This window comes from Mustela nigripes, chromosome 1 (genome assembly GCF_022355385.1).
Source record: "Mustela nigripes isolate SB6536 chromosome 1, MUSNIG.SB6536, whole genome shotgun sequence".
Classification (NCBI taxonomy): Eukaryota; Metazoa; Chordata; class Mammalia; order Carnivora; family Mustelidae; genus Mustela; species Mustela nigripes.
In genome coordinates this window covers 205,530,360-205,557,332 of record NC_081557.1, presented here as the reverse complement: position 1 = coordinate 205,557,332, position 26,973 = coordinate 205,530,360, and the positions used below count along the sequence as shown (strand labels likewise).

Genomic DNA, 26,973 nt, shown 5'->3' with positions numbered 1-26,973 from the left:
GGTGGTGGGGTGGGGGGGTAGTGCTCATGGGGTTGGAGTTCCAATGGGGGAAGATGGAAAAGGTCTAGAGACTGCAGGTGGGGATGTCTGCACAACACTCTGAAAGCTCTTGCTGCCACCCAATGGTACACCCGGCAGTGGTTAAAATGGTAAAGTTTATACCATGAATATCTTAAAACAATTTTTAAAAAACCCTTCATTATTATCTGCTGACATAAGAAACGATCACATTTATGTAATAAACTCTGGCCCTATACTATCAAAGAGCTTAGTTGCTCTCCCACACGCCATCTGAATACCGCATAACGCCCTGTCACTAAATGATCGAATAAAAGTATTTCTACATGCCTCAATGGGGTAGCAGACAGATGTGGAGTTCTAGAAGGGGTCCCATTGCTCCCTTCTCTCAACCAGAAAGATCTGAGAGACTCCTGATCACGGTTCTGTGCTGTTCTGAGAAGAGGGGGAAGGAGGAGGCTTGACAGGTGCCGTGGGCATCTGGAACCCTGGGAAACGGCTGCCTGAGCGTGGGCACTGGCCAGCAGGAACACCCACACAGATGGGATCCATTTTCCAGGGAGGCTGCCGCCGCTCACACATGCTCCACACCCATGCGCTACACAGCGAATAGCAGCACGATGGCTGCGCACTCTCAGTGGGAAACAAAATGAACCGTTCCCAGACAGGTTCTGATGAAACACATGCATATCTGGGCCTAGTCCAGTCTCCCGTCGGAAAGTGAGGGAGCTCAACCAGACGGTCCAACGTGTCCCTTAGCCTGTCCGCTGTTTCCAGGATTCGGGAGAAGTTGCGAACACACACACAGGCATCCCCTGCCTCACGTTCCCGTGGACACTTGAGTAAAGTCTGTTGGCCTTGCTGAAGGGCCACTGGGTCTCATGGGACACCCTCGGCTGTCACTGCGTTCACTCCCAGGCCTGGACAGAGAAGAACAGTCCAACATGCTCTCCGCACATGGAGGCATCGTCAGTGTTACAAAACAGACGTTTGGATGTGCTCCCCGCCCCTGACAAGAGGTCAGCCATTTTCCACCGCACAACTCGAGAAATTCAAGGAAGCATAGAAACAACCACCATCTCCAACAGGTGAACATTTAGTTTAATTAAAAGAACATGAGGGGTGCCTGGGTGGACCAGTGGGTTAAAGTCTCTGCGTTCCACTCAGGTCATGATCTCAGGGTCCTGGGATCGAGCCCCGCATTGGGCTCTCTGCTCAGCAGGGAGCCTGCTTCCCTTCCTCTCTCTCTGACTACTTGTAATCTCTGTCAAGTGAATGGATAAAATCTTAAAAAAAAAAAAAAAAAAAATTCATTCAAGATAACAGTAAAAGAAAATGAGTAACTCTGGGGAAAAAAAAAAAAGAACATGAAAATGAGGTCCCGCTGTTAGATCTGCGGGTGTCGAGCCTCAGCTCAGGTCATGAACCGGGGTACTGGGATGGAGACCCACATTGGGCTCCCTGCTCAGCGGGGAGCCTTCTTCTCCCACTCCCTCTGCCCCCGACCCTGCGCTTGCTAGCTCTCTCTCTCTCATGTGGTGCTCTCTCTCTAATAAATAAATAAAATCTTTTAAAAAAATGCCTTATGCAGAAAGCAAACATTACAAAGAGAATTGCCAAGTCACTGAGTTTGTTCTGACTCTGAATGAAAGTCAAATTTTCCTGAGGAAGCAAATGAGCCAACAGCCAAAGGCAGGAGAAGCTAAACAGCACATGCAAAGGTGGCGAAGAACTCACATAAAATACGCATTCCTGGAATGCACACATCTGTTTTATCCCAGAAGAAACAGAACAATGAAGATTAAAGGTGCTGACTACAGTATTCAAATCCAGAGGAAGCCCAGAGAAAGGGTCAAGTCTCCATGTTCTATATCACTGTCGTGCCTCCAATCAAAAAAGAAAAGCTTTGACTTGAAAACAGATTTCTGTGAATCCGTAGCTCCAGCCATTTCCAAGGGGACACCAGCCTCCCGCCTGGCTGGTACCAGCAGCCCTAGAAACTCACCCAAAGGAGAGTCTCTAGCAAGGCAAGGCCTCCTTTCCTCCAGATCTGGGCTGTTACTACCTGCCCAGAGCCCTGAGTGGCTTAGGGGCCCAGCGGCTGTGACGGACAGGACTGCGCACTCACCAGCCACGGCTGGGGGATCTCCGGCAAAGGCATCTGGGGAGGTGCTGGCAGGCTGTTGGGGGTCTCTTGTCTCTGTGCATGGTCCTTCACATCGAAACCTGGAAGCATCGACCAAAACCAGAGAAGGTGAGGAGGAGGAGGGTGCGGACAGTGTCCCTGGCTGCTGCCCCTCCCTCGGCCCCATTGTGATCGCTGGGCAAACTTCTGTCTCCCCTCTACAACAATCCTGTTATTCTTCTCTAGGTGGGGGATCTGTGGCTGGGAAGAAGAAAAGAGGTTACAGAACTAATTAAAGCATTTGCAGGTGGAGACGGTGGAGCCAGCACTGAAGCCTGGGTTCTTCCAACGCCTCGCAGTCTCGCAAAGGTGAGCTGCTCGGCCTCAACTTCTGCTCAGGTCAGTACTTATCCGTGGATCCAGGCATGGGCGTGGCCCCGGGGAGCCTTATGTTTGTATCAGGCGCCCTCCTGAAGTCAGATACTGGGACACATGGGCGCCGTGCATGTCCCGCTGGCTTAAGCTTGAGCTCTCGGCACAGCTGTGTTCAAGTTGGGAAGACAAGTTTACACCCAAGTGATTTAGGAAGCGTGATGGGCTGAGCACTGTGGCAGCAAAGGCAGGAAAAGTTTAATCTGGGTGTGGGACTCCTTCCAGGCCAGCCACCCCCCAACCCCAGGAAGACCCACAAGGACCACCTCACAAAAACAGTCACCTGTCCTGGGTCATGCAAGAGGTGCAGCCAGGGATCAGGCTATGAAGGCACAAAGCCTGACTGCCAGAAAAACAGTGGGGATTTCGGGCACAGAAGTGGGCACGGTAAAAAAGGAGAGAAGGAAAAAAAGGACAAATGGGAATTCTACCACGAAAAACATGCAGCAGACGGGCTCAAGGCTAATGAACTCAGGGGAGAATGAGTGAGTTGGAAAGCATCGGAAGGCATGTGCGGAGAGACAGAGGGTGGGAACCCAGGGAGCAGAGGAAGAGGACAAGGCACCAGGGAGAGCCAACACAACCCCTGAGGCCAGAAGCCTGAGCGCCATGGCGCATTTGGAACAACTGTGGGCAATAGCCGAGCAGAGGGAAGGGGTGCCCCCTCTACTACTAAAAGGAGCAACGGGAGAAAGGAACCGTCATGGTGACTGTGCGTTTACCATGGGTCAGGCACTATTTGGAGCCATTTTCTGTCCTCTCCTCTACCACACCCCCTGCAGGATGTCCCTCCAAGGCAGAAGCTCCGGGGGCGGTGGGGTGGGAAGAGGAGCAGACAGAGATGAAGTTACTGGAACATAGTCATCCACTAAGTCCATCAGCTCCCGAAAGGCTTTGCCTTCCTGCGGCTAGAGACCGCCAGCACCTGGCACACAGGGACACGCCCAGGGACAGTGTGACGAATAAACAATAATGAGCAAACAAATGTGTCTGAGAAAGACAGTGGATTAAGGGTGGTTTAGAGACAGAAGGAGACTGGAAGACAAAAGAGCAGACACACCTTTGGATGACTGTATCCTCAGCAGGATGTCTGTGATCACTGCCTTCTTCTCCCTGACGGTTGACGTTAGGTATTCGTGGTCCAGGAGCTCAAGAAAGAGACGGAGTTCAACGATTAACTCTTCCATTGCTGCAAATGAAGGAGAGGGATGGGAGCTGTTAGACCCAGTGGGGGACAAACACAATAATAGAAATGCATTTCATTCTAGCTTCACAGGATACAGTATTCCAGCTTGAAGAGGTGTGTCGAAGCCAGGGCGATGAAAATTCATGTGTGATCTTCTGGGCTAACACGCTGCTCCTTTGCTTTAGCTCTGAGACAGTGATTTTTCTAGGAGAAGCTCCAGTCATCGAGGAGAAGCTCCAAGCCATGCTGCCAACACATGGAGTCATGACCCAAAGTCCTGACATCATCACAGTGTCAATTGCATGATATTAAATTTCAATGTTGAGGAGGAGATGGGAGTTTAAAATACCAAATAGTTTTCACATAACCACCAGGACGTGGTTTTGGAAACTCAACTCCCCAGCTCTGCCTTTGCAGGGCTGGCTCCATCCCCAGGAAGGCTGTGAGCATGTTTGTGCAGTGACGACAAAGTCGCCGCATGCCGAGGAAGACTTGGGGTTGGACTCCTGACCATGTCTTTTCCTTCTAGGATCACAGCTGACTCAGGACCCGATGACATGGCTGGTGTCAGCGATTTACAAATCATGGTGTGAACCTTCCAGGGGCCCCCAAAGCCCCTTTAGGGCGCGCAGGAGGCCCGACTATTTTTCTAACCCTGAAGCATTATTCTCCTTTACTGGTGTCAATGGTGCGAAGGCAAAGGGGCTTATGCTGCGGGCCTCCGGCCACACATCAAGGCAGGGACAGCAGAAGAAACTAGCGGTCACTGAATCCCTCACCACACACTTGCAGGAAAAATGAAAATGTCACTGTCACTCAAGAGTGGCTTTGATGGAGTGGTACAAATTGCTGCTTTTATTCTGTCTCAGCCCTGGATGATGTACTTTTTTGGGATCCCGTGTGATGAAAGGATTAAGTATGCAAACAGCCTGTCTCCTGCCCACTGGAGGACCACGGCCGTCGGAAGAAAAGCACGTGTGCGCTGTTTAAGGCGCAAGTCACCCTATGCTGCTTTTCTTGTGCAGCACTGAAGAAGAAATGATACACAAACGACAAGGACACAGTTTGCGCATATGACCGGCATCTTCCCAAAAGGGAACAAAGTGACCTGACCACGTCAAGGTAAACAATGACAACCTTGGTTGCCAATGATAAAATTCGAGATTCCAAGTGGAAGTGAGAATTTCAAACACTTGTACCCACCCCCGTGAGCATGACCACTTCTCAGCAGAGACTTTCCTGATCAGATGGGGACAGAAACTGGCCAACAACCTCTTCTGATCGGATATAATGTGGTGTGTCAGCGTTTAGAAGCTCTGAACCATTCTGCGATCAGTGAGGTCAGGAAATCACACACAGACACGGATCTAATGTACAAAAGAAGTAGAAATATTTGTTTGTAACACAGAATGAAGTGTTCTATGAGTCAGCTTCAGGTCCCATGTTGCAACTAACCTTTAAGAAACTACCCCTTGCCAATTTTTGGTGTAGGATTGAAGAAGAATATTGACAGCTTTCTGAAGGGGCTCTGAAGAATTCTTCTCTGACTACGTAACTGTGTGAGCCAGATTTTCTTTTTGTGCTTCCTCTAAAACAATGCTCCACAACAAGGTGAACGCAGAAATACATACGAGAATTCAGCCATCTTTATCAGAACAGGTAGAGGAGATGCTAGCCGAAATCTGAAGCAGGCTACTCTCCCCCAAATCAGCTTGTTTTGGCAGATGCAGTTACTTTTTGTAAATATATTTTTAATGAGTTAATAAATACCTTAAAAATCTGCCACTTTTTAATTCGAATATGATAAATATAAACAGATACACCCATGTAAATAAGAACTCTTTGGAATGTTCAATATGTATTTTGGGACCAAAAAGTCCAAAGCAAAAAGTTCGGTCCGTGCGATTCTTTCCAAGTCAACAACACTCTTCAGGATTAAAGGTCGTGCTGTTGTCACTACCAACACTCTCACGGTTTTAGGTAGGTCTAGGATAGAGAAATGGACATGAGTCCAAAGTGTTCACTTGTCCTCACTGAATGTTCCCTCTATGAAATGAAGAGATTGGATTAATTAAGTCTTAAAGGTCTTTTTCATTAGTAAGACACCTTCGCGATGATTCTAAGGGGAAAGCAAGCTCATCTGTCCTTTAAGAAAGAAGTGCTGCTAGCATTATTCAGAATAGTTGTAAGGTGGAAACCACCCACATGCCCGCTGGTGGATGGCTAGGTAAAGCGATGTGGTCGCCACACGTGATAATCTGGATATCGATAATCTGGATACTGCTCCGCCTTAAACAGGAAGGGCGTTCTGACAACTGCTAGAGCACGAGGAACCTTAAGGACATCGTGCTGAGTGAAGTCAGCCAGTCACAAAAGGACACACACTGTCTGATTCCACTTATACGAGGTACTTAGAGTCATCAAGATCAGTGAGACGGAAAGTGGTGTGGTGTGTGCTGGGGGCCAGAGGGAGAATGGGGAGTCCATGATCCATGGGTGGTTTCAGTTTGCGGAGATAACTGACCGCTGGGGAAGATGAAGCAACAATGGGACGGACAGTGGTGGCGGCTGCCCACCAGAGTGAGCGTGCTGAATGACACTGAGCCGTGCATTCAAAAAAGGGTGAAAATGGCAAATTTTACAAAACGTATATTGTACCACAATAAAAAATATCAACCTCATCCAAAAATCAAAGGGTGGCCATTAGCAAAAATGTGGAAAATGCTTATGAGCCTATGTGAAACTCACAGCAGCCCATCTTCATTCACACATTTTCTTTTCCAGAAAAGCCTCTCTTGCATACAGCATGATTACATTTATCCTGAAAGATTTCACTTAGGAGTTGGTTTGCAGCATCAGAATGCCTGAAGAGGACCTCAGACTGAGCCTGTCCTGTCTCTGCCCTGGGCTCCCTGACAGAGTTCCCACAGAGGATTCATGAAGACCCCTCCTCGCTGGGAGTCTGCCAAAACCACGGCTGAGGGACACCTGTCCAGCTGTGCTCTGCGGCTCAGAGACCAGCACCTTCGGCCGCAGGTGGCCTCTGGGCAGCCAGAGCCGCCCTATGGGGCCAGCAGCCCCTCTTGCTCCCAGGTTACAACTCTCTGGGCCACCCTGTGCCAAGCTGGCCTGTCCGATGCTCCTTCCAGAGAGTGTGCCTGGGACCAGGAACTCAAGGGCAGCTGGGATTTCCCGAGCTGAAAACACATAGACATGGGAGCCATGTTTCAGCATGTACATGCCAGAGCAAGGAGCTTGTACCAGTGGAGGAAAGGACCCAGTAATCAGTACCCAGGGGAGCATGGGCAGACCCGCTCAGATGCCAGAAACTAGGTGAGGAAAGAGGACAAAGACACACACTGATGGGCTTCCCAAGACCTTCCTGGGTTCTCCTTGGTCACCTGTACACTTGACCTACATGGCATACCTGCATCATTCTAATGAATGATCATGATGCTGATTTTTACTAGGCTGCCCTCTATGGTATTCTTTTTGCTGAAATCTCAGACCAAGGCCACAATGCATAGACAGCTCTCCCCACCGCTGGGTGCAGGACCTCCCAAATTTGAGAGTGTGATCATCAGAAAAGTTACTCCATTTCAGGATCGTCACAGACTCCACAAACCACATTATACCCTTAAGAGTCCCTTTGAGGGTGCCTGGGTGGCTCACTGGGTTAAGCCGCTGCCTTCAGCTCAGGTCATGATCTCAGGGTCCTGGGATCGAGTCCCACATCGGGCTCTCTGCTCGGCAGGGAGCCTGCTTCCTCCTCTCTCTCTCTGCCTGCCTCTCTGCCTACTTGTGATCTCTCTCTGTCAAATAAATAATAAACTAAAAAAAAAAAAAAAAAGAGTCCCTTTGAGCCCTACAAGCCCACAGCATCCCCTTTCTCCCTGCCTGCTCTCATTAATCACCCCCTATTTGTTCCTCCCTGTGGTGGTCTTCCTTAATTACAGAAGTTCACCCGTCTTGCATCAGCCATACCGATAACTGGATATCAAGTGATATGTGGGTCGGTTTTTGTTTCGCTTTTTTTTCTCCAAACAGTGGATCTGCCCATTAAGAGCACGTTTTGTGCTTGACTCATCTCAGGATAACCAGTCCCCCAGTCCAACATGCATGGAAAGCCCGTGCTTCTGGACGCACAGCTCGCAAGCGAAGAAGTGATAAGTTTCTGATGGCCTACTACCCACGATGCCTTCTCCTCCTCCTGGGAGTTCTGCAGGGACCCCCTCATCCCCATCTGCGGGGGCACGAGAAGCGAGCAACGGTCTGGTCACTTGTCTTCAAGCAAATGCTCCCCCAGCGGCCTCAAGTGCCCGCACTGTGCTCGTCCCTGGACAGGTGTGAGTTCGCTCTGCTCCCAGAGACCCGGAGAGGGGTCGGATGGTATTATCAGCCCCTGTTCACAGCTCAGCAAACAGGGGTTCAGAGGGGTCGACAAAGGCTACTAGGCAAATAAGTGGCTAAGCCTCTGCAGCTTTAATTTTTTAAAATTTGTTTTTAAGATCTTTTACTTATTTATTTGACAGAGAGAGAGACACAGTGAGAGAAGGTGCACAAGCAGGGGGAGTGGGAGTGGGAGAGGGAGAGGGAGAAGTAGGCTTCCCGCTGGGCAGGGAGCCCAATGTGGGGCTTGATCCCAGCACCCTGGGATCATGACTTGAGTCCAAGGCAGACGCTTAATGACTGAGCCACCCAGGTGTCCCCACAGCTAATGACTGAGCCAGCCAGGTGTCCCCAAAGCTAATAATTTGCTCACAGCCACAGAGCGAGATGGCAGCAGTGAGAACCTGAACACAGATCAGATTCCAAACGCCCTGATTGGACCCTTTCATGATAATCATTCCATGACTACTCTCTGAAATGACCCAGGCCTGGAGAGATGCCATGACCATTTTTTTAAGAGCAATAACATGGTCAGTTATAATTAAGAACACGCATCCTAAAAAAAAAAAAAAAAAAGAGGGTGATTCATTTCACCAGCACCTCCACGGCACCCTGTAGAGAATTATAATCATGTACTGAGCCATCTACCTCCCCCACAGGACTGCCTGTCCCAATGTGCACAGATAGCGTCCCATACAACACTGCATTCCTTCTGGTGCCCATGCACTTGGGAAATGCAAGTTGAAGATCAGGGCACAATGTCCCATAGCTCATGGACACGCCACCACGGCAAGGGAGGAACGAGAAGTTCCTGCACCTGGGCTCCCAGGTGGCTCAGTCGTGAAGCATCTGCCTTTGGTTCAGGTCATGATCCCAGGCTCCTAGGATCGAGCCCTACATCGGGCTCCCTGCTCCACAGAGAGACTGTTTCTCCCTCTCCCACTGCCCCCATCTGCCCGTGCTCTCTCTTCACTCTCTCTCTCTCAAATAAATAAATAAATAAGAAGTCTCTGCACTCTATTTTCAGTTTAAAGTTCTTGATATGAACATGCCTTTCCCGTAAGTCTGAGAACAGCAGGAGGTGGAACATGCAGGCTTATGCATGGGGATGGTCTCATAGGACAGGCACGGCAATCCAGCATCCAGGAATTCAGGTGAGGTGTTCAGAGACACATACCAAGTGCCCTTCTCCACGTGCAACCCAGCACTTATCTTCCTGATATCCAGTTTTTCCACTGCCTGATACTGGTTCCCTCCTGCCTCTCCAGGGTCAGAAATGACTCACAGGAGACCTCTAACCTCCTCCAGTACCTGCGGCCCAAGTCCTCATCCTGATACAGCTCTGTCCCCCTGCCCCACCCCTGCCCTGCAACATCTCATTGTTTCCTAGAGACGTCACACAGAGAATGACGGCAACCACACAGAGCTGATCACATACCAGGCAATAGGCTACGGGCTTCGCATACATTCCAACAGACTGTCCCACCAGCCCTTTGACACAGGACTTACTTTCCCCATTTCACCAACGGGGAAACCGAGCCTGAGAAACATTCTGTTCTTGCCCAAGGTCACGTTGTTCAAAATCAGAGGCAGGATGGGAGTCGGAACCTAGCTGCTCGGTTTTCGTGCCTCTGCTAGCGACCCCATCACATCGTACATTTTGCTCATGGTGGACGAGGACGTTCAGTCCTCTTACGTCACGTTCCTTGGTGTTTGCGCCCAAATAACTTCTTTCCCGTGACACAGAGCAGGCTCTCTACACCATCACATCCTTCAAGGATGTTGCTCAAACTGTGCCTTCCATAGCTATTTTACTAGCGATTTTTAAAACAAATATTAAAAACAAAAGCATCTTACGACTGCAGATAATTCATCCAAATCCCTCAACCTCCTGATGAAGAAAAGAAGGCTCAAAGAATCAGAGATTTACCAAGGGCACAGTCTGATGGACCACTTCCATCTGTGTGCCCGGAACGTGGGCCAAAGGGCTTTGTGTTCACAGTAGCAACCAGTTACAATCCACCATATAAAATACTCTCAGTGTATTTTATCCCTTGATCCTTACACTCCCGTTATCTTAGAAATACCACAGATGGCAGAGATATAATGAAGAAAGGTGAAGAGCCTGACACAGGACAGGAAGCAAATCAGGAACACATCTACCCTGGACTCCGGGCTCGCACCTCCTTTGTTCGACCCCCTAACCCTCACACCCGTTATCCTGGGCACAATGGGTGTCACTGAACATTGACTGGGATCAGAACACGGGTGCAAATCAGTAACTTCCAGAAAAAAAAAAAAAATTGTTTTCCCCCAAGCACCCAGAGCCACACAAGAGACCTGACTACAGAATTTAAGATTCCCAAGGCAGCAGGGAAATCACCCAGAGGCATTTCAGGATATATTCTATGCATCTGAAAAGCAGCACTCCCTTCTCCAGAGCCCAAGGATTTCTCTACTAAATCAAGAGACTCTGCTCTCCTGTAAGTGGCCAGTGTGTTCCACAGTCCTATATGAAAAGGGAAAGTGTGAGTAAAGGCTAGATGGCACAGCAGACCAGTAATCTAGTCCAGCAACATGATTCCTCTGTGATCAACCCCCTATTCCTGAAAGCAAACCTCTCAGGTTCGCCAGTGGGTTCCTTCATTTCAACAACATAAAAGAAATGGGCAATATTATTTGTGGGACCCAAAAGCCACTTTAAAGGAATCTGATCCACCTTACTGCCCAAATCACAGAATCTGAAAGCCAGAAGGGCCCATCAGATCTAGCGCCTTTATTTCACATGGGAGGAAGCTGGGCCCCAAAGAAAGGAAGTGACCTACCTGCGGAATGTACACGGGATTTAGTATAAAGGCTTGAACCGGGAGCCGGGTGCCCTGATGGCCAGGCAGGAGTGTCCTGGTCTGCGCGGAATGGTCTTCCTCACACGCCTCCTCCAGGGGCAAGGACGGAGCACCCAGGGTCCACCTGTAGTTGCTCAGGAAATCAAACCACTCTTTGAGAGCAAATCCTGCAAATAAGGAGAAGAAATGCCTGCTGTGACTAGCTCCAGGCAGACACAGTTCACTACCCAGAACTTCCTGCTGCTTGGTCAGAAAAGGCAAGGACCAGTTCACAGACTAACATCACTCCACGGGTCACAGGCACAGACCACACATTGCTCAGTCCACGTCTTCTCAGTCTGCAAACTTCAGTGATGAGAGACCTAGTGCTGTCTACGTCCTCAGTTCTAGCCAGTGTCTCCAGACAACCACGAGGGCAGCGGGGCATCTTTTCAACGCTATGTGTTCATCGGAGATCCCTCTGGGGCAGCTCTTCCCTTCAGGGTCCCAGCCTAGTGTGCAGAAACTTGACGCAACTTCCCTCACCTAGTCTCCGTTGAAAACAAGCACATGTTTCCCTCAACTCCCCAGTGTCCCTGGCTCTCCCCTTGCCAGCCACACCCCCAGCCCCAGCTGGCACCCTGACCTGCCAGCCTCCATGTGCCCTTCTCAACGTGTGAGGCTCTGGGGTTCCTGCCTACCGCACCCAGGGCTACCTCCTGCTGCCAGCCAGCCCACCCCGATCACCGGGCTGACTGTCCTCCCTGCCCCTCCAAGTGCTGCCAGTCCTCTAGAGTGGCGTGGATGTCTACAGTGGAATGGCCATTCCATTCATCACAACCCCCCCTTCCCAGAATCTGTCTCTACTTGGTCCTCCTCATCTACTCTGTTCTTAGAAGGAGCTCAGCCTTCACAGCCATACAAATCAGATCCAAATCCCAGTTATGAGCCTTCCTAGTTTTGTGACCTCGGGTGAGTGAGTAGTAAGTCCCCCAAATTATTCCATGCTTAAAATGAGATGCTGATTACACATCTCGGTATCATCATAAGGACTAAATGGGCTGCTCTACATACAGAACCAAGTATTTCACAAATGGTAGCTGGCATCATTACAATTAGTATATGCTCCTCTTTCTAGAACCTCACTGTATGACTTGGAATCAATGAACACAGTAAGTGAACAGTGCTCACACGCTTCTTATTTTCTTAATGATGACATCCTTAAATATGTGCTCCCCTCCCTTAAGAAGAGTCAGGAAACACTATTCTGTACAACTCTGTGCAAATACATTTGAAATTAGGTGAAATACATAATTTCACAAAAAAGAATACAATTTACCAACTATTTTAGAAAGCGTACACAGATCAATTTTCAATAGAAGTAGAGAAAGTTGTCAAAGATTGGCCTCACAGATAAAAGCTCCAGGCCCAAATGGTTTTACAGGTGAATTCTGCCAAATCTCAAACACCAAACCTTACTACCCAAATTTTTCCAGAGAGGAGGTACAGAAAATTTTCAAATACTCTCTTTTTTAGAAGTACGTTACAAAAGCAATGCCTAAACCTGATAGAGACAGCACAATAAAAGAAAACCAAAGACTGATGTTACTTACAAATATCAAGGTACAAATCCTAAATAAAATATTAGCAAACAGAAATCCACACAATACATTAATAGCTAACCATGACCAAAGGGGTTCATTCCAGGAATACAAGGATGACTCGATATGAAAGACTAAAAAATCTACTAATATTATTCATCATATTAATAAATCTTGTAAGAAGATCATGACTCTCACCATAGATCGTGAAAAGGCCTTCAACAAGATGCAATACTCATTCCTGATTTTTAAAAAAGTCAGTAAATGGGCATTGATATGTACTTTCTTAGCTTAATAAAATACATGTACTAACTGTTATAGGGTACATGTCTATATCCCCCCCAAACTTATATGTTGAAATCTAATGCCCATTGTGACAGTAATGGGAGGCAGGGCCTTTGAGAGGTGATGTGGTCATGAGGGTGGGACATTCCTGCAGAGGATTAGTGCCCTTCCCACTGGTGAGGAGGAGAAGTAGGAAGCCCACTACCCAGAAGAAGGCCTTCATCAGAGCCTGTCCATGTTGGAACAATGATCTCAGACATCCAGCCTCCAGAATTGGGAGAAATAAATTTCTATTCTTTACCAGGCACCCAGGCTATGGTATTTTGTTAGAGCGGCCCCAAGAAACTAAGACACTAAGAGACAAAAACAAGAACAGCATCCTAGTCAGGCATTCTGGGTAAGGTCAGAGATAAGCCAAGGATGCCTGTTTGCTCCACTGCCATTAACACAATACTGGAAGTGTTAGCCAATGCAGTTAGAAATGAGAAGGCAATGAGAAACTCAAGGATGGAAAAGAAAAAATAAAATGATCTCTGTTTGCAGCTGATGAGAAATTACACATAGAAAATCAAAGGTAGGGGCGCCTGGGTGGCTCAGTGGGTTAAAGTCTCTGCTCTCGGCTCAGGTCATGATCTCAGGGTCCTGGGATCAAGCCCCACATAGGGCTCTCTGCTCAGTGGGAAAACTGCTTCCTCCTCTCTCTCTCTCTGCCTGCCTCTCCACTGCCTACTTGTGATCCTTGTCAAATAAATAAAATATATAAAAAAAAAATACATGGTTATCAATAATAAACCTACTAAAAATAAAAATAATTTTAAAAACTTGAATAAAGTAGTAGAATATGTAGAAACTATTGCTTTTCCCATATTAATTTTTTACCAAACAATATATACTAGAAGACAGAGTGAAAAAGATTTCATTGAAAAGCAATGAAAAAAGTAAAACACTTAAATTTAAAAAGAAATGTGCAAAACTTCCATGCAGAAAACTTAAATCATTCCTGAAAGACAAAGAAGCAAATCTAAACAAATGACAAATTGTCCCTTTTCTATGGAAAGGACAACATCAGAAAGAGGTCAATTCTCTCCACATTCACGAATAAATGTAATATACCAGCGAGCATGCAAGGACATTTAAGAACAATGAAGATGGACTGGCCCTATCCTCTATCATTGAAAAGGGAAGAGGAGGCCCGGGGGGCGGGGCTCAGCTGGTGGAGCGTCTGACTTGATTTTGGCTCAAGCCATGATCTCGGGGTCCTGGGATCCAAATCTGCATAAGGCTCTGCACTCAGTAGGGACTCCGCTTGAGATTCTCTCTGTACCCCTCCTCCACATTGTGCGCTCCCTCTCTCTCTAAAAGAAATAAATAACATCTAAAAAAAAAAGGTGTGATACTGGTAGATAAATTCCCAGTTGAATTGATTCTACAGAAAAGAATTTCAACGAAGAGGCCTGTATACCTTGTGGCCTCTGAGAAAGGCAGTGTCCCAAACCCAATGGGGAAGACATGGACCTCTTAACGGGAGATAGGACAACTGGTGATCATTTGGGGAAAGAAGAAAGATCAATTTAAATACTTACATCATATACCAGAAAAAACTGCAAAGATACTTGAGAATCAAAATATAAAATGTGAGGCCATCCAAGTCCTCAAAGATTTATAAAGTGAATTCTTCTATAACCCTGGTGAGGGAGAAGATTTTCTCCCTGGGATTCCAAATCGGATATCACAAAAGAACACAGGGCAGGCAGGGCTGCGCTGTATAGCTCATGGCCACCTCCTGCTGGCACGGGGCTCACACCTACCACGAACCAGGGCTCACACCTGCTGCGCACTGGGGCTCACACCTGTGGCACACCAGGGCACACACCTGTGGTGCACCAGGATGTACATGGGGACGCACACCTGTGCTGTACCAGGGCTCACACCTCTGGCGCACCAGGACACACACGGGGGCACACACCTTTGGCGTACCAGGGCTCATACCTGCAGTGCACTGTGGCTCATACCTATGGCACACCAGGATGCATACCTGTGGTGCATCAGGACACACACCGGGGCACACACCAGGGCTCACACCTCAGCGCACCTGCCGCCTGGCCTGCACACCTCTCTTCAAGCTGCCCATCTCCAGAAGCTGGATCACTGAACTGCTGGAGCTGGTTCCACGAAAGCCCACTCTTACCCCTGCTCAGGACCATGGTGCTGGATTTGAGGGTCCAGTTAGGAAGCAGTTGCTACACCACAGCTGGTCTCAAGACCAACCTGTTTCTAAGGAAACAGCCTTGTCCCCTACCTTCTTCTTTTCAGAGACTTATGTTGTTATCAGAATCTTAACGAGCCTCTGCCTATTCCTCCAGACTCCTCTCTTTCCACTCCCATACTGTGTTTCATACTGCAGCACATGGTGTGCTTTTGCACACACATCGTGATCACTGGAGCCCACGGACCACGGCATGCATGGCTGCCCTCTGTGGTGGGCCTCGCCCCTGCGCGCCTGGCTCGCCCTCGCATGCACCCCCTGCCACACCTCTTATCCTGGAAGCCTCTTACCTGCCCGCCCTGGGAGGCAGCGCCTTCCGCACCAGGCAAGCCTGCCTCCATCACAGCTCCAGCTTCTGCTGGAATCACAGGTAAACCTGTCTGTCCACCGCAGCAGGCAGCAGGCCTCTGAAGTCAGGGACTGCTGCCTCCTCTCTGTGCCCAGGGCACCCAGCAGCGTGCCCGATACGGGAGCCGGGACTCACCCGACAGTTGCAATGTGTTTGGTGAATCTGTTCACTCATTTGTTTCTACGTCTCCATAACAGACAAAATTCCTGAGATCTGTTTGGAAGAGAAAGTTGCAGAGCAAAATACCCCGGACGGTCCTCTCACAGCAAGCGTGTCTTCTGTGATATTCTTAGAACATGCGCATTGAAAGTAGCAAAAGGAGGATTCTGACAAGGTCACTGTCCCAGACAGGTTGACCACCATCCGGTCAGGGCCCTTCTGTCAGCAGGGATCCTGAGGAGAATATTTGGGGGCGCGCTCAGGACAGACAGAACTCATGCGGCACCAATGCAAAGGAGTGGATTCCCCAGCACCGCGACTGCATATTTTCCCTTATAGGGTTACAGGGAGGACTCTCAGGCGGACTTGCAAATACTTCAACAGGCCCCTGCAGATGATCTAAATGGGCTGCCGCAGGCCAGGCCGGGCTGAGCCATCTCAGGGAAAGCAGCATAGCTTTAAACCCTGTCTGGCTGGAAACGTTCCCTCAGCTAGACCACATCTGAAATTCCTCAGGACTCAGATGACCGTGATTTGAATGACCAGATGGAGGGCTCTGAGCACAAGCTACCAAATGCCTTTGACTCCCCGTGCCCTGTCTACACCGCAGGGATAATAACAGCTATGGGCCTCGCAAGACTGCCGGAGATCCAAAGACAGCTATAAATAAAAGCCGGGGACTTTCGGGGCATTCCATTAAGGCTAGTTCAATTTGACCCTGAAAAGTTACAGTAAATAAGGTTTCTTCTTCTCACTCTCTGGTGTCTGGACCTGTGACAGTCATGGGTAGTTCCAGTACTGACTGAAAAGTGGATCTTAGATTTATCAATATCCCAGGGGAACACCTGCATTTCTACAAGAGTATGTGTATATATATGCATAGTCTAAGTCCCGAGAATCTTCCTTTCCGGCTTACAGAGAGCCAGCAAAAAGCCCTCAAAGGAATTCGTGTAAAAATCTGCAAATCATATTCCTTCCGACAATCATGATTCACAAAAGTCAGATTAACACATAGATAGAAAAAGCAAGCCCTAAAGGAAAGATCCTTCTATTATTTCGTAGAAAGGAAAAGAAGAGCAAAAGCTAGATCAGGCAATATCTTTCATAATCCTAATAACATAGGTAACCTGACTTCCTGCTTCCTGAAGCCTCATTCCTAAACTGGGCGGAGAGGCTAGGGATGAAAATCAAGCTGGTTGCAAGCAAAGTTTTCGGCATGATATTGAGAACGCAGTAGGTCTAATTCCATTTACGCCAGTTCATTTAATTCAGCAGTAAGTTGCGAAACACCAACTGTGCTCAAGACACTAGTCAAAACCGAAAGCAAGCCCGGCTTCCAAAGGTTCATTATCTAGGGCAGCAGATAAGCACTGGGACTCCTGATCCATTAGTCTGTGAAAGGGAGAGTCACTGATGTCTTTCAGCCGGCATTGGCGGGTCTCCATCTCTGCAAAGGTGACTCTGATCGTGGCTTTTAGGAGTACCTGGCATAGGGGGGCTGGCGCCGGAAGAGGCACACTGGGCAGAGGGACGAAAGAATAACAGCCATAGAAGGATGGAAAAGGAAAATGCAAATCTGTGTGCTGTTTACTGTACTAGATTTAACTGTTTAAGAAAAACCACCTCCGTGTCCAGATACTTGGGTACCTAAGCGTGGGTAGACAATAATAAGTGAAACAAGCAGGATCATTTACACTCAAATTAGACACACCAAGAACATGCAAGTAAATAAAAACAGCCAGGAAGGGGGATGGGTGCTAGGAATGAAGCATCTGGCCAACCATTTTATGTCGAATTTTTTTAGCTCCAAATCCCCGCTTCATTTCTGAGGCCCTTTGCCCTCAAGGGTGGTTCTCTTTAACTGGAATCTGAAATTTTGAAAAAAAAAAGAAGAATGGTCCGCAGGCACAATGGTCAGAAGATGGAAGCTACCCACGTGTCCTTCGAAGGATGAACAGATAACCAAGTGTGGTCCATTCACTCCACAGAACACTATTCGGTCTTAAGAAGGAATGAAACTCTGACCCAGATGATAGCACGGGTGACACTTTGCTAAGTGAAGCAAGCCAGGCCCCAAGGACACCTAGACAAGGTCTTTAGGGGCGTCATACCCATAGATGCAGAGCGTAGATGGGGGCAGCCAGCGGCTGGGGGACGGACGCAAGGAGAGTTAGTGTTTCGTGGGTACAGAGGTTCGGTCTGGGACGACAGGAAAGTTCTGGAGATGGGAGGATAAGGAGGCACAACAGCATGAACATGCTTAATACCACTGAATTCTATACTTACAATTGGCTAAGATGGTAAATTTTATTGCAATTTTTTAATTTATTGTATTTGTTTTGGGTAGAGCATACAATTCACAAATGACTGAGTGAGGGAGTGAAAAGGCTCTAGATCCCCTGTTTGCAGAGCTCCCAAGCACCCCCGAGCAGATTCTAGCTGCGTTTGGCCATGGACCCCCGGGAGTGAGGCCCCAGCATCCTTATATGCAACACCTTCCACACCCCACCTCTCTGTGCTTCTGGGCCGCCCGATCCAGCTACTGCCCCTTCTTCTCAGAACATTCCTGTGTTTCTGCCTCCAGCTCCGCTCATGTGTTCTGCCATAGGCCTGCCCTGGCTCTCAGCTTCGCTGCCAAGCAAGCTCGCTGTGGGTAAAACCAAGTGCCTCCCCCTTTACAAACCCTTCTCAGGCCACCTCCGGGAAGCGTGGACGCCCTGGTCTGGCAATTTCCCTCCAAAATCATCAGCTTCTTACTAGCAATGAACAACTGAGAGGTTGAAGAAGGAGAAAGGCTGGTTCCAGGTGTGACGGCATTAACATACACACAACACCCACGAGTTTAACAAACTATGAGAACGAGCGACACACAGACACCTATGAAATGTAATGAGGACCCAGATAAAAGGAGACATACCATATTCGCAGACTGGAAGATTCTGTACTGTTCATATAGTCGTCGTCCTCCCAAATTATTCTAGAGACTCAACACAATCCTATCCAAGAGCCCAGCAGGGTATAGGAAAAGAAAAGAAAAAGAAGAAAAAGGCTGATTCTAAAAATATATTAAACAAACAAGAATGGATGCCCATGGAAATCACTAGGAAAATATTTGCAATACACACATTTGACACCAACACGCTGAATACTGAGAACGTACAAAAGACCCAACCAAAAAAAACAAGCAAAGGACACAAATGGCCAGGACACATGTTAAGGATGTGCTGATATTGTTAGTCGTCAGTGTCAAGCAGGTTGAAGTCACAATGAGCTACATCTCTACCCGCAGCACAGGGAGATTCTAAGCACAATGAGATTCATCAGGAGATGAGATTCTAAGGCTGATCACACCAAGCTCTGCCAAAATGCACGCAAGTAGTCCCTCCTACCTTTCCATCCGGAGCCTCCGCGGGCCCACCCCCTCTGAGAACAGTCTGACAGTTTCTTGTAGAGGGAAATGTACGGTCACCATGTGGTCCAGTAATTCCACTCCTGGGTATTCACCCAGCAGAAATCACTGCATGTATCCACACAAACACATTAGCAGCTCCACCTCTAACAGCCAGAGACGGCGCACAGCCGAAACGACCATTACCAAACACGGGATATACAAATTGTGAGGTCTTCACACAATGGAGTATTTCAACGCAGTAAAAAGAAATAAACCATCCAAATGCGTAACTTGTGAAAAAATCATAAAAACCCATACCGTCTGATCCCATTTTCATGAAATTCCAGATTCCAGCAAAGCTAATGGAGAGCGGCAGAGAACAGATGGGTGGGTGCCCTAGTCTGAGCAGGCGAAGGACCCGTCCTGTTGGATTCTCAGGATTCGGACTCTAGGAGCTGAAGCTGACCATGTTAGAAGAGACAGTTCAAGGTCTGGGAGAAAACCCTACGTAGTTAAGGCAAAGTCAATTAAACAGGGGACAGTCTGTATATTGTATGTGATAAGGTCAAATGCCAATTTTGAGAAAATCCAGGTAAACAGGATTTTAAGAAATGATTTTGCTGCACGCACCACAACAGGCTAAGAGCACTGGACTGGCATGGCACATCAGGGCTAATTCTGCTTTTATAAAGAAGAAAGCAGGATTCCTAAATCACAGAAAGCTCCAGGGAATGAGTTCTCTTCATTACCATAAAGCTGCACTGCATCTTTATTCATGAATGGCTTCTTCTTCTAATCAAAGGAAGGAATAAAAACAAACAAAAGAGGAAAGAGCAGCAGACTGAACTTGTAAACTGGGTCTCATTCAAACAACCACAGGCTACTGTTGAAGCCAGGGGAGTTGGGAGGGGCTCACAGCCCACAGGGCTGGACAGGACAGGAGCAGCCACATCCTAGCCAGCTCTGCCTTCTCCCAAGGGGAAGAGGATCCCGCTGAAGCACAAAGCCCTCAAAGCCCTCCGTTGGGCCAGGGCAAGGCTCTTTGAAAAGCAAGGTAGGGTGAGCTGACCCCTCCCCTCTCCAGCAAGACAGAGAGGCCACGTGTGGTGTGGCCCCAGCCAGGGAGGGAGGAAGGGAGAGCCAGGTGCAGGGGCCGGCTGCTCCCTCTTCACCCAGCTCCAGGGAGCAGGGCCCACCCTCTCCGGGCCCACCTGTGTTCCTGCTGACCGAGTTCTCTCTTCAGCAGGGAGGCTCCTCAAGTCGAGGCAATCTAGAACAGTCTAATATCTAAAACTGGGGATTCACGAATGTAGGCCCTGAAGCTCAGGGAGGAACAGGGACCTTCAGATCAAGGCCACAGAAAAGACTAAGCGGCAAGTCTGGGTGCCCAGAAGTGCTCCCTCTGGTCAGAACCTGCCTTTAAAATCCTCGGGGACCGTAGCTAATTTAGGGCATGAGAGAGGCCCTGGCACCATCTCCTGAATTGGAGAACCATCACTTTAAAAAAACACTGAGGCCTCTCAGCACAGAGCGAAAGCTGAGCCGGCAGCCAGCACGGCGGCCCCCAGCTGCTGGCTTGGGGGCCTAATGGCTCAGCAGATGTCCACGGTCACTGCCGGGACAGCAGCTTTGTGGGGGAGGAAGCAGGAAGAGATGCCAGAGTGGGAAAGCTGCTCACAGACTCAACACTCTCTGAGAAGAGGGGCGGGGGTAGAGGGAGAGGGAGGCCCTGGCCATCAGGACAGGCCCTCCATAGTACGCCACCTCGTTTCCAGAAACTGAGACAATAGATGTTTGCTCTTAAACACTGCCCTTCACACTACCAGCTCCATTCTATGCACATCTGCAGCCTACTTTACATGAATTAAAAGGCCTAACCTAACTAAGTCATCAGGAACGCAGCTTGGGGCCGGGAGGTCAGGGGGGCCGCAGGGCCCTCGGACTTCAGACTAGCAGGGTGGGCAAAGCTTGTGCACCTCCAACAAATTGAGAAGTGGCCTCCCCACATCTGAGCTTTTCCTTACCATAGTTCGAAGCTCCAGAAAGATACTGCATTTCCAATCACTCCCACACCCCAGACCTCAGCCAAAAGCGGGCAGGGAGGAGGGGTCACCCACAACTCAGGGAAGGAAAGCATCCTCCTTGAGATGGCAGAGGCGGGAGGCCAGGATCAAGGCCTATGGCCTGACCAAAAGCAAACAGAATCCTTGTAACCATGAGAGCTGTAATCCCTGGCTGTCCTCATCTCTCCTATTGTCCTGGGGAGACTGAGGCACAGCTCAGCAAGGCAGGGCACCTGGGCACACACCGAGGGGCAGACACTTCTGCCTCGTGTTTTTTAGGTAGTCTAGAACTCCTGATGTCAATCCCCAAGGTGAGCCCGACAGCCCCTTTCTGTCAGGAAGATAGCACTCAGAGATGGTTCTAGTAGATGTTGGTCCAGACACAGCTGCCTACACAGCAATCAAGTTCTGCAATTATACTTTAATGTTAAACAGCTGGAGATAAAAGCATTTTCAAAACGCTTCCTCTCTGTCCTTCACACTGGAATCCCGCCGACAGTCCCCTCTGCCTGGGCTTCTGAAACTTCCATGGAAATGCTACTGAGGGGCGCTTGTTAAAATGCAGATTCTGACTCAGCAGGTAAGGGGGCTCTGAGGGTCTGCCTTCCTAACAAGCTCCCAGAGGAGGTGATGCTGCGGGTCCCGGTGGCCCCAACCCACAGGGGACTGTCTGACTGACAACAGGGCTCCTTGAAGAAGCAGTGACCATCCTGTTCTATGAAGCACCCAGCCAACCACAACCGACAACCTCGGGGGCCCCAAGGATCCAGACCTCCAGCAAGGCCATTAGGAGAGGGGACAGCTGAAGAGTGACACTGCCCCCGAAGACATGCTCGGCCTCTGGCTGATGTCCTCCCAAAGGTCAGGTTCAACCAGATGCAGAAGGTCTTGGTAACAGGCCTCAATCTGTAGCTTCACCATCCCAGTGGGGAGTGGACGACAACTGTGGGCCCCGTCTGGCACGAAGCCTTGGTCTGTAAACAGGGTCTTGTTGGCACACAGCCACCCCCACTCACTGGCTGGCCACGGGGCTTCCATGCCACAGCAGCAGAGCAGCATAGTGGCCACGAAAGCCGGAAGCCTGAAATCTTTGCCATCTCTGCTCTGGGGATCCAGGGAAGCAAAGTCTAGAAAGGCAAGCCTAAAGGCCAAGGCCCAGCCTCCAAGGCTGAGAGAGGCTGTCGGGACAAGCCCAGGACTCAGAAGGCTAGTCCACTAAGAGCTGAAACACAGCTGGAAACGGGAGGCCAACTCTCACTCCTTGGGCTCACTGTCTTCCAGCTGTTCGTGCAGAGGTGGCCTGGCCTTAGAGGGACATACACACTGGGCAGGATGCACGACCCAGTACCCCATCCCCCTGCCCCTGCTGACGAGTGCTGCCACCCCACGTGTACACCTGACCCTGCACAGACTCCGGGGCAGGGGTGGGGGGCCACGAATGGAGAGGCTGACCTCTGGCCTTGGATGAGCTTGTTCCTATCCTCCGGTCATGGTGAAGAGCGGAGGCCGCAGACCCTGCTTCTATCCAGGTCCTCCAGAGAGCAGAACAGGAAATGCCTCTGGGGCTCCCGGTAGCAGCAGGCACAGAACCGGGGCTCAGACGGCAGGGGGAGTGTGGGGCTGATGGGCTTGTCTCTGGGGAAGGCAGGCTGGAAGGCCGTCTGTCGCTCTGCCCCTGTTCCCCCTCCCCAGCAGATGGGGCCCCCACCATGCCCACGTGGACGGGGAGGGCTGGTGGGCACCGAGGGCTGGGGAACATATGTCCATGTGTCAGTGGAAGCCAATTAAAGAAGACAGTCACCTTCCCATTAGCCATTAGCTTCTCAGGGCTTGGAGCCTCCGGGCTCACAGAACAGATGTGACTCAGGCTCCCAAAGAACGTGATGATGGACTTGTGCTTGGGCATTGAATAGTCACAGACTCTGGAGTTGAAGCAACTGGGTTGAAATTCTGCCCCTGTACTTCCTAGCAGGGGCCTCTAGCGCACAGCCGCGTCACTCTCCTCTCTCCGGAAAAGGACAATGATGGAGCTCGTCAACATGTCCTCATGTGAAGAACTTGGCCCACAGGGTTAATCCTCAATAGACTGTGACGGTTACCCTCCTCGTCGTCAGTATAATTATCTGTCAGAAACATTTGCTCAAGCATTATCTTGGCTTTAAAGCATAGGTGTAAGGGTTAAATAAGATGATCTGTAACTTTCCTGGACAGAGCATCATCTCTTAGTGGGGCCCTTGGTTTGGAGAAACCCAACCTCATCTCCCCTGTATATTTCATGAGACACCCGCCCCCCCAAACCTAGGGAGAACCCCTCCTCCAGAAGAGTCAGGAACATCGTTTCAGCAACAATGTAATGCGTGGAGGAGATGCTGTATTTCAGAGGGGAGAAAACGAGCCCCGGAGAAGAGGAACTCATTCCCTCAAAGACACAAAACTCGCAGGTGACCGACCAGCGTCTCCTTAGTAACAAGAGGCACCTGGCCAAGATGCTAGCTAGCAGCTTTAGTGAATGCTATAGTGAATGCTACCTCGGTAACCTGTGCTTCCATAAAACAGCACACTGTTCTGTCACTTTAACCTTTTCTGTATGAAAGTGTGTGTCTCTCTTGGAAGTGCTTCTTGGCCCAAAGGGCCCTACTTCCAAAGAGAAAATGTCCCTAGTAATGTCCAAAACATAGCCTGAGCCACAACTAAGAGAGTTTTAATACACGTTTTGTTCTCCAGCTGAAGGGTGTTCATCTGCTCCCAGCTAAGGATCCAGAGCTTACGAAATAAACAAAGTACTGTTCCTAACATCAGGCCGGGCCATCTAGAGCAAGCCTGACTTGACCAGGTCCCTCGAAATAGAGGCCCACACTGCTGCCCCCCAACTCCCATCCTTCCCACCCCGTCGGGCTCCCTCGTCGCAATGGCCCCTCCTCTGACGGGCTCCGGTACCGTCAGGGACATCTGCCCTCACTTCACTGATGGGACCGCTTCTGAACGTACACCTGTCACATGCCCTTCTGGACACAGTTTCTCCACTTGCCTCCCAGGCCTGGTCTCCCCTGCTCTTCCCACTCATCATCTTGGACGGGGGCTTTTTCCTCATCAGTACGCTCCTCCCTGGATGACTCCCTCCAGCTCTGACTCCACCTACCATTTACACAGTAATCTCCCCTCAATTCCCATCTCCCGTTAAGACCCCGCCCGGCCTGCCATCTGCCCTCTGTGAGGAAAAGAAGCTGAATCTAGCCTTCCTGAGGAATGCTGGGGAGATGGGGTCGAGTGACGGAAACACCCAGGGGCAAGTGACAGAAGTGGTGACAAAGAGCTGTGAAAGCAAAGGCCATGGGACACAGATGGCACATTACGAGAAACAGGACATGGGGGTGAGTTCCGTGCATCTGCGGATGAAAGCCAGCTGCTTCCACCAACAGCGGGGACCGACTGAGCAGGCTCAGCCCTGTCTAGACGAGCTGAGGACTCCTCACATCTCAGTGGCCTCTTTGCTTACGAATGAAATCTGCTAACTCTATCCTTCTGAATTGCTCACGTTCTTTGAGGTCTTGTTTTCTGCTCTTTTCCCCCAGTGCTCCGGGCCCTCTGTGCTTGGGCCTCAGTCTTAGCCCTACAACCGGCTTCTGACTCCCCCTGCCAAACCCCCTCCTCCCGGTCGTCCCCGTCTCAATAAAGGCATCACTAATGTACCAGCCACTCAGGCCAAAATCCCTGAGGCCCTTCATCCAACCTGTGAGCAAATCATACAGCAGGTGAACCCCATCTCACCTCTCTGGTCATTTCCCACCAGACCCAGCCACTGAGTTCTCCTGCCCAGATTGCTGTGAGAGCTCCCGGCCCACCTCTCCTCTGCCACTTCTTCACCTCACCCCTGCAATCCAGCCTCCGCTCCAAACAGTTTGGTAATGAATGAATAAACACACACACACACACACAGAGAAGAGATTGAGCGCAAGAGGGAGGGCAAGGGGAAATACCCATGTTGTAAAATGTTTGGGGAATCTGGTGAAGGGCATACAGGAGTTCTCTGTGCTATTTCTGCGATGTTTCCCTAAGTCTGTGTGATTGCAAACGTAAGTTGAGAAACAAAACCCACTCCCTCCCTCGGTGAGCCCATCCTGTCTACCCCCTGCTCCCCCAACCATGGGGACCCCTCCTTCAGCCCACGTAGTTTCCATGAAACAGTAAAGAACCCTTGTCCATCTTTTGCCTTTACCATGCTGGGCAATGGGAACATAACAATAATGGGTACATAGCCCACACCATGTCCCTCGACAGCTCTCCCTTTCATGGGAATCCAGATGAGCATATAAGCTAAGAATTTCAAAGCATTGTGGCGAGGGCTCTGGCAGGCACGCAGAGCTATGGGGATAAGCTGCTTGGGGGGCGGTGGGGATACAGGAGCTCAGCCCCACACCTTGCGGGAACCCCATTCCAGCATTCTCAAAACACCACCAGTTTTGCATGTCTGTCTGAGCCAGGCCATCCAGGAGGACAGTACCCCTAGGGGTGAGTCCCAGGGGCCGGCAAAGCAGCTGCCATAGCGCATACACGTACCCAGGTCAGCAGACCCTGGCTGAGTGAACGAGGAGCTCCAGGACAGCCTATCCGTCGATACCTGGTGATACAAAACAAGATGATATGCGAATCATGCTTTCCTGTTGGAAGCGAGGCTAGATCCACTAAGCATCCCTCACTAAGGAGGGTGGAAGTCAAGCATTCTTTAGCACTAAGCACACGGCAAGTTGCCTGCGCGGGAGAAAATCCCATCGTTGTCAAATAGCACGCACAGCCCCTCCCTGAGCCTCAGCCTCTCCGCCATCCCCAGGGCCTGATAAAACAAGATTCAGAAAACCCTGGAAACTGTGAGGGTGCTTCCCAGCCACAGGAGCCTCCGACGCTAGGAAGGAAGAAGGCAGGCAGGCCGACTGGGGACAACAGGTGTCTGGGAGGTAAAACAGAAGAGGCAGTGAGATGGGAAAGTGCTGGAAGCAGACGTGGCCAATAAAGCTGGGGCTTTAAAAAGGACACGTGTGTATGGATGGGTGGGAGGGGTGTGAGTGTGGGCAGTGTGTGCACACACGCAGGAGACTCGAGGGACCCTCAACCAGCGTCTGACCGGGAGGTGGAACAGTGATTAATAAATAATGTGGCCAAGGGCACCTGCCTGTGTTTCGCTTACTCACAGTTCAAACAGATTCAAATGCACATCATTCCCATACGTCAGCCCTAGCAAACCCCTCCACTGGCCCCACCAGGAGAACGTCCACCCTTCACACATGGCCTGGAATAAGGCTGCCGTGAGCAAATGAACCCAGAATGAACCCTGACTGCCCACAGCACGTAGGAGGGCCGTCTTTGGCGTTTCCAGTTACCCCGAATCCTCCAGAAATCTGTAATGCTGCCGGGAGGGGCTGAAAAGAACATGTTGCACGCAGAGCGCGTCCCGTGCTGCCCGTGCAAACTGTCTCCATCCCAGGTTACTTGGTGAACTGTCCTTCCAGTATATCTCTGTGCCGGTTCTGGCCCCTCTTTTCCCAGAGCCTTGAACTGTATGCTAAAACAGCGAACTCAGGAGACCCACATGCTGGCGGCCAGGTGCCTACACCAGAAAGCCAGGGCACCGGGACCGTGCAGCGACAGCGCGCTCTCTCGACCAGCAAGAACACTCCCATATTGCATGTGGCTGGAGGCCTACAGTACGAGGAACAACATGACAGCAGAGGAAGAACACTGTGGCAGGAGCTGAAACACAATTGCCAGACAAGTTCCTAAGTCACACGTGGGATGCAGCCCCACATCCACCAGTGCCTAGCAGGGAGATGCACAACGTGCTTGTCACCCCTTCACCTCCCTGCTCTGCTGTCACTCCACGACAAGTCCC

The 26,973-nt window shown here is 49.9% G+C and overlaps 1 protein-coding gene across 6 annotated transcripts in view; it reads right to left on the bottom strand.

Annotated features, from left to right (window-relative positions):
• AFAP1 (actin filament associated protein 1) overlaps positions 1 to 26,973 on the bottom strand; it is a 130,237-nt gene that overhangs the window by 68,297 nt on the left and 34,967 nt on the right. For 3 of the 6 annotated variants that reach the window (XM_059380280.1, XM_059380265.1, XM_059380301.1), the window contains 3 exons: positions 10,976 to 11,163; positions 3,636 to 3,764; positions 2,147 to 2,244 (listed from right to left, as the gene is read on the bottom strand). In XM_059380280.1, coding sequence (XP_059236263.1) covers positions 2,147 to 2,244; positions 3,636 to 3,762 — 225 coding nt within the window. In that variant the 5' untranslated portion in view covers positions 3,763 to 3,764; positions 10,976 to 11,163. Of the gene's footprint in view, positions 1 to 2,146; positions 2,245 to 3,635; positions 3,765 to 10,975; positions 11,164 to 25,646; positions 25,708 to 26,973 lie in introns of all 6 variants that reach the window. The other 3 variants (XM_059380272.1, XM_059380288.1, XM_059380295.1) reach the window with 2 other exon arrangements.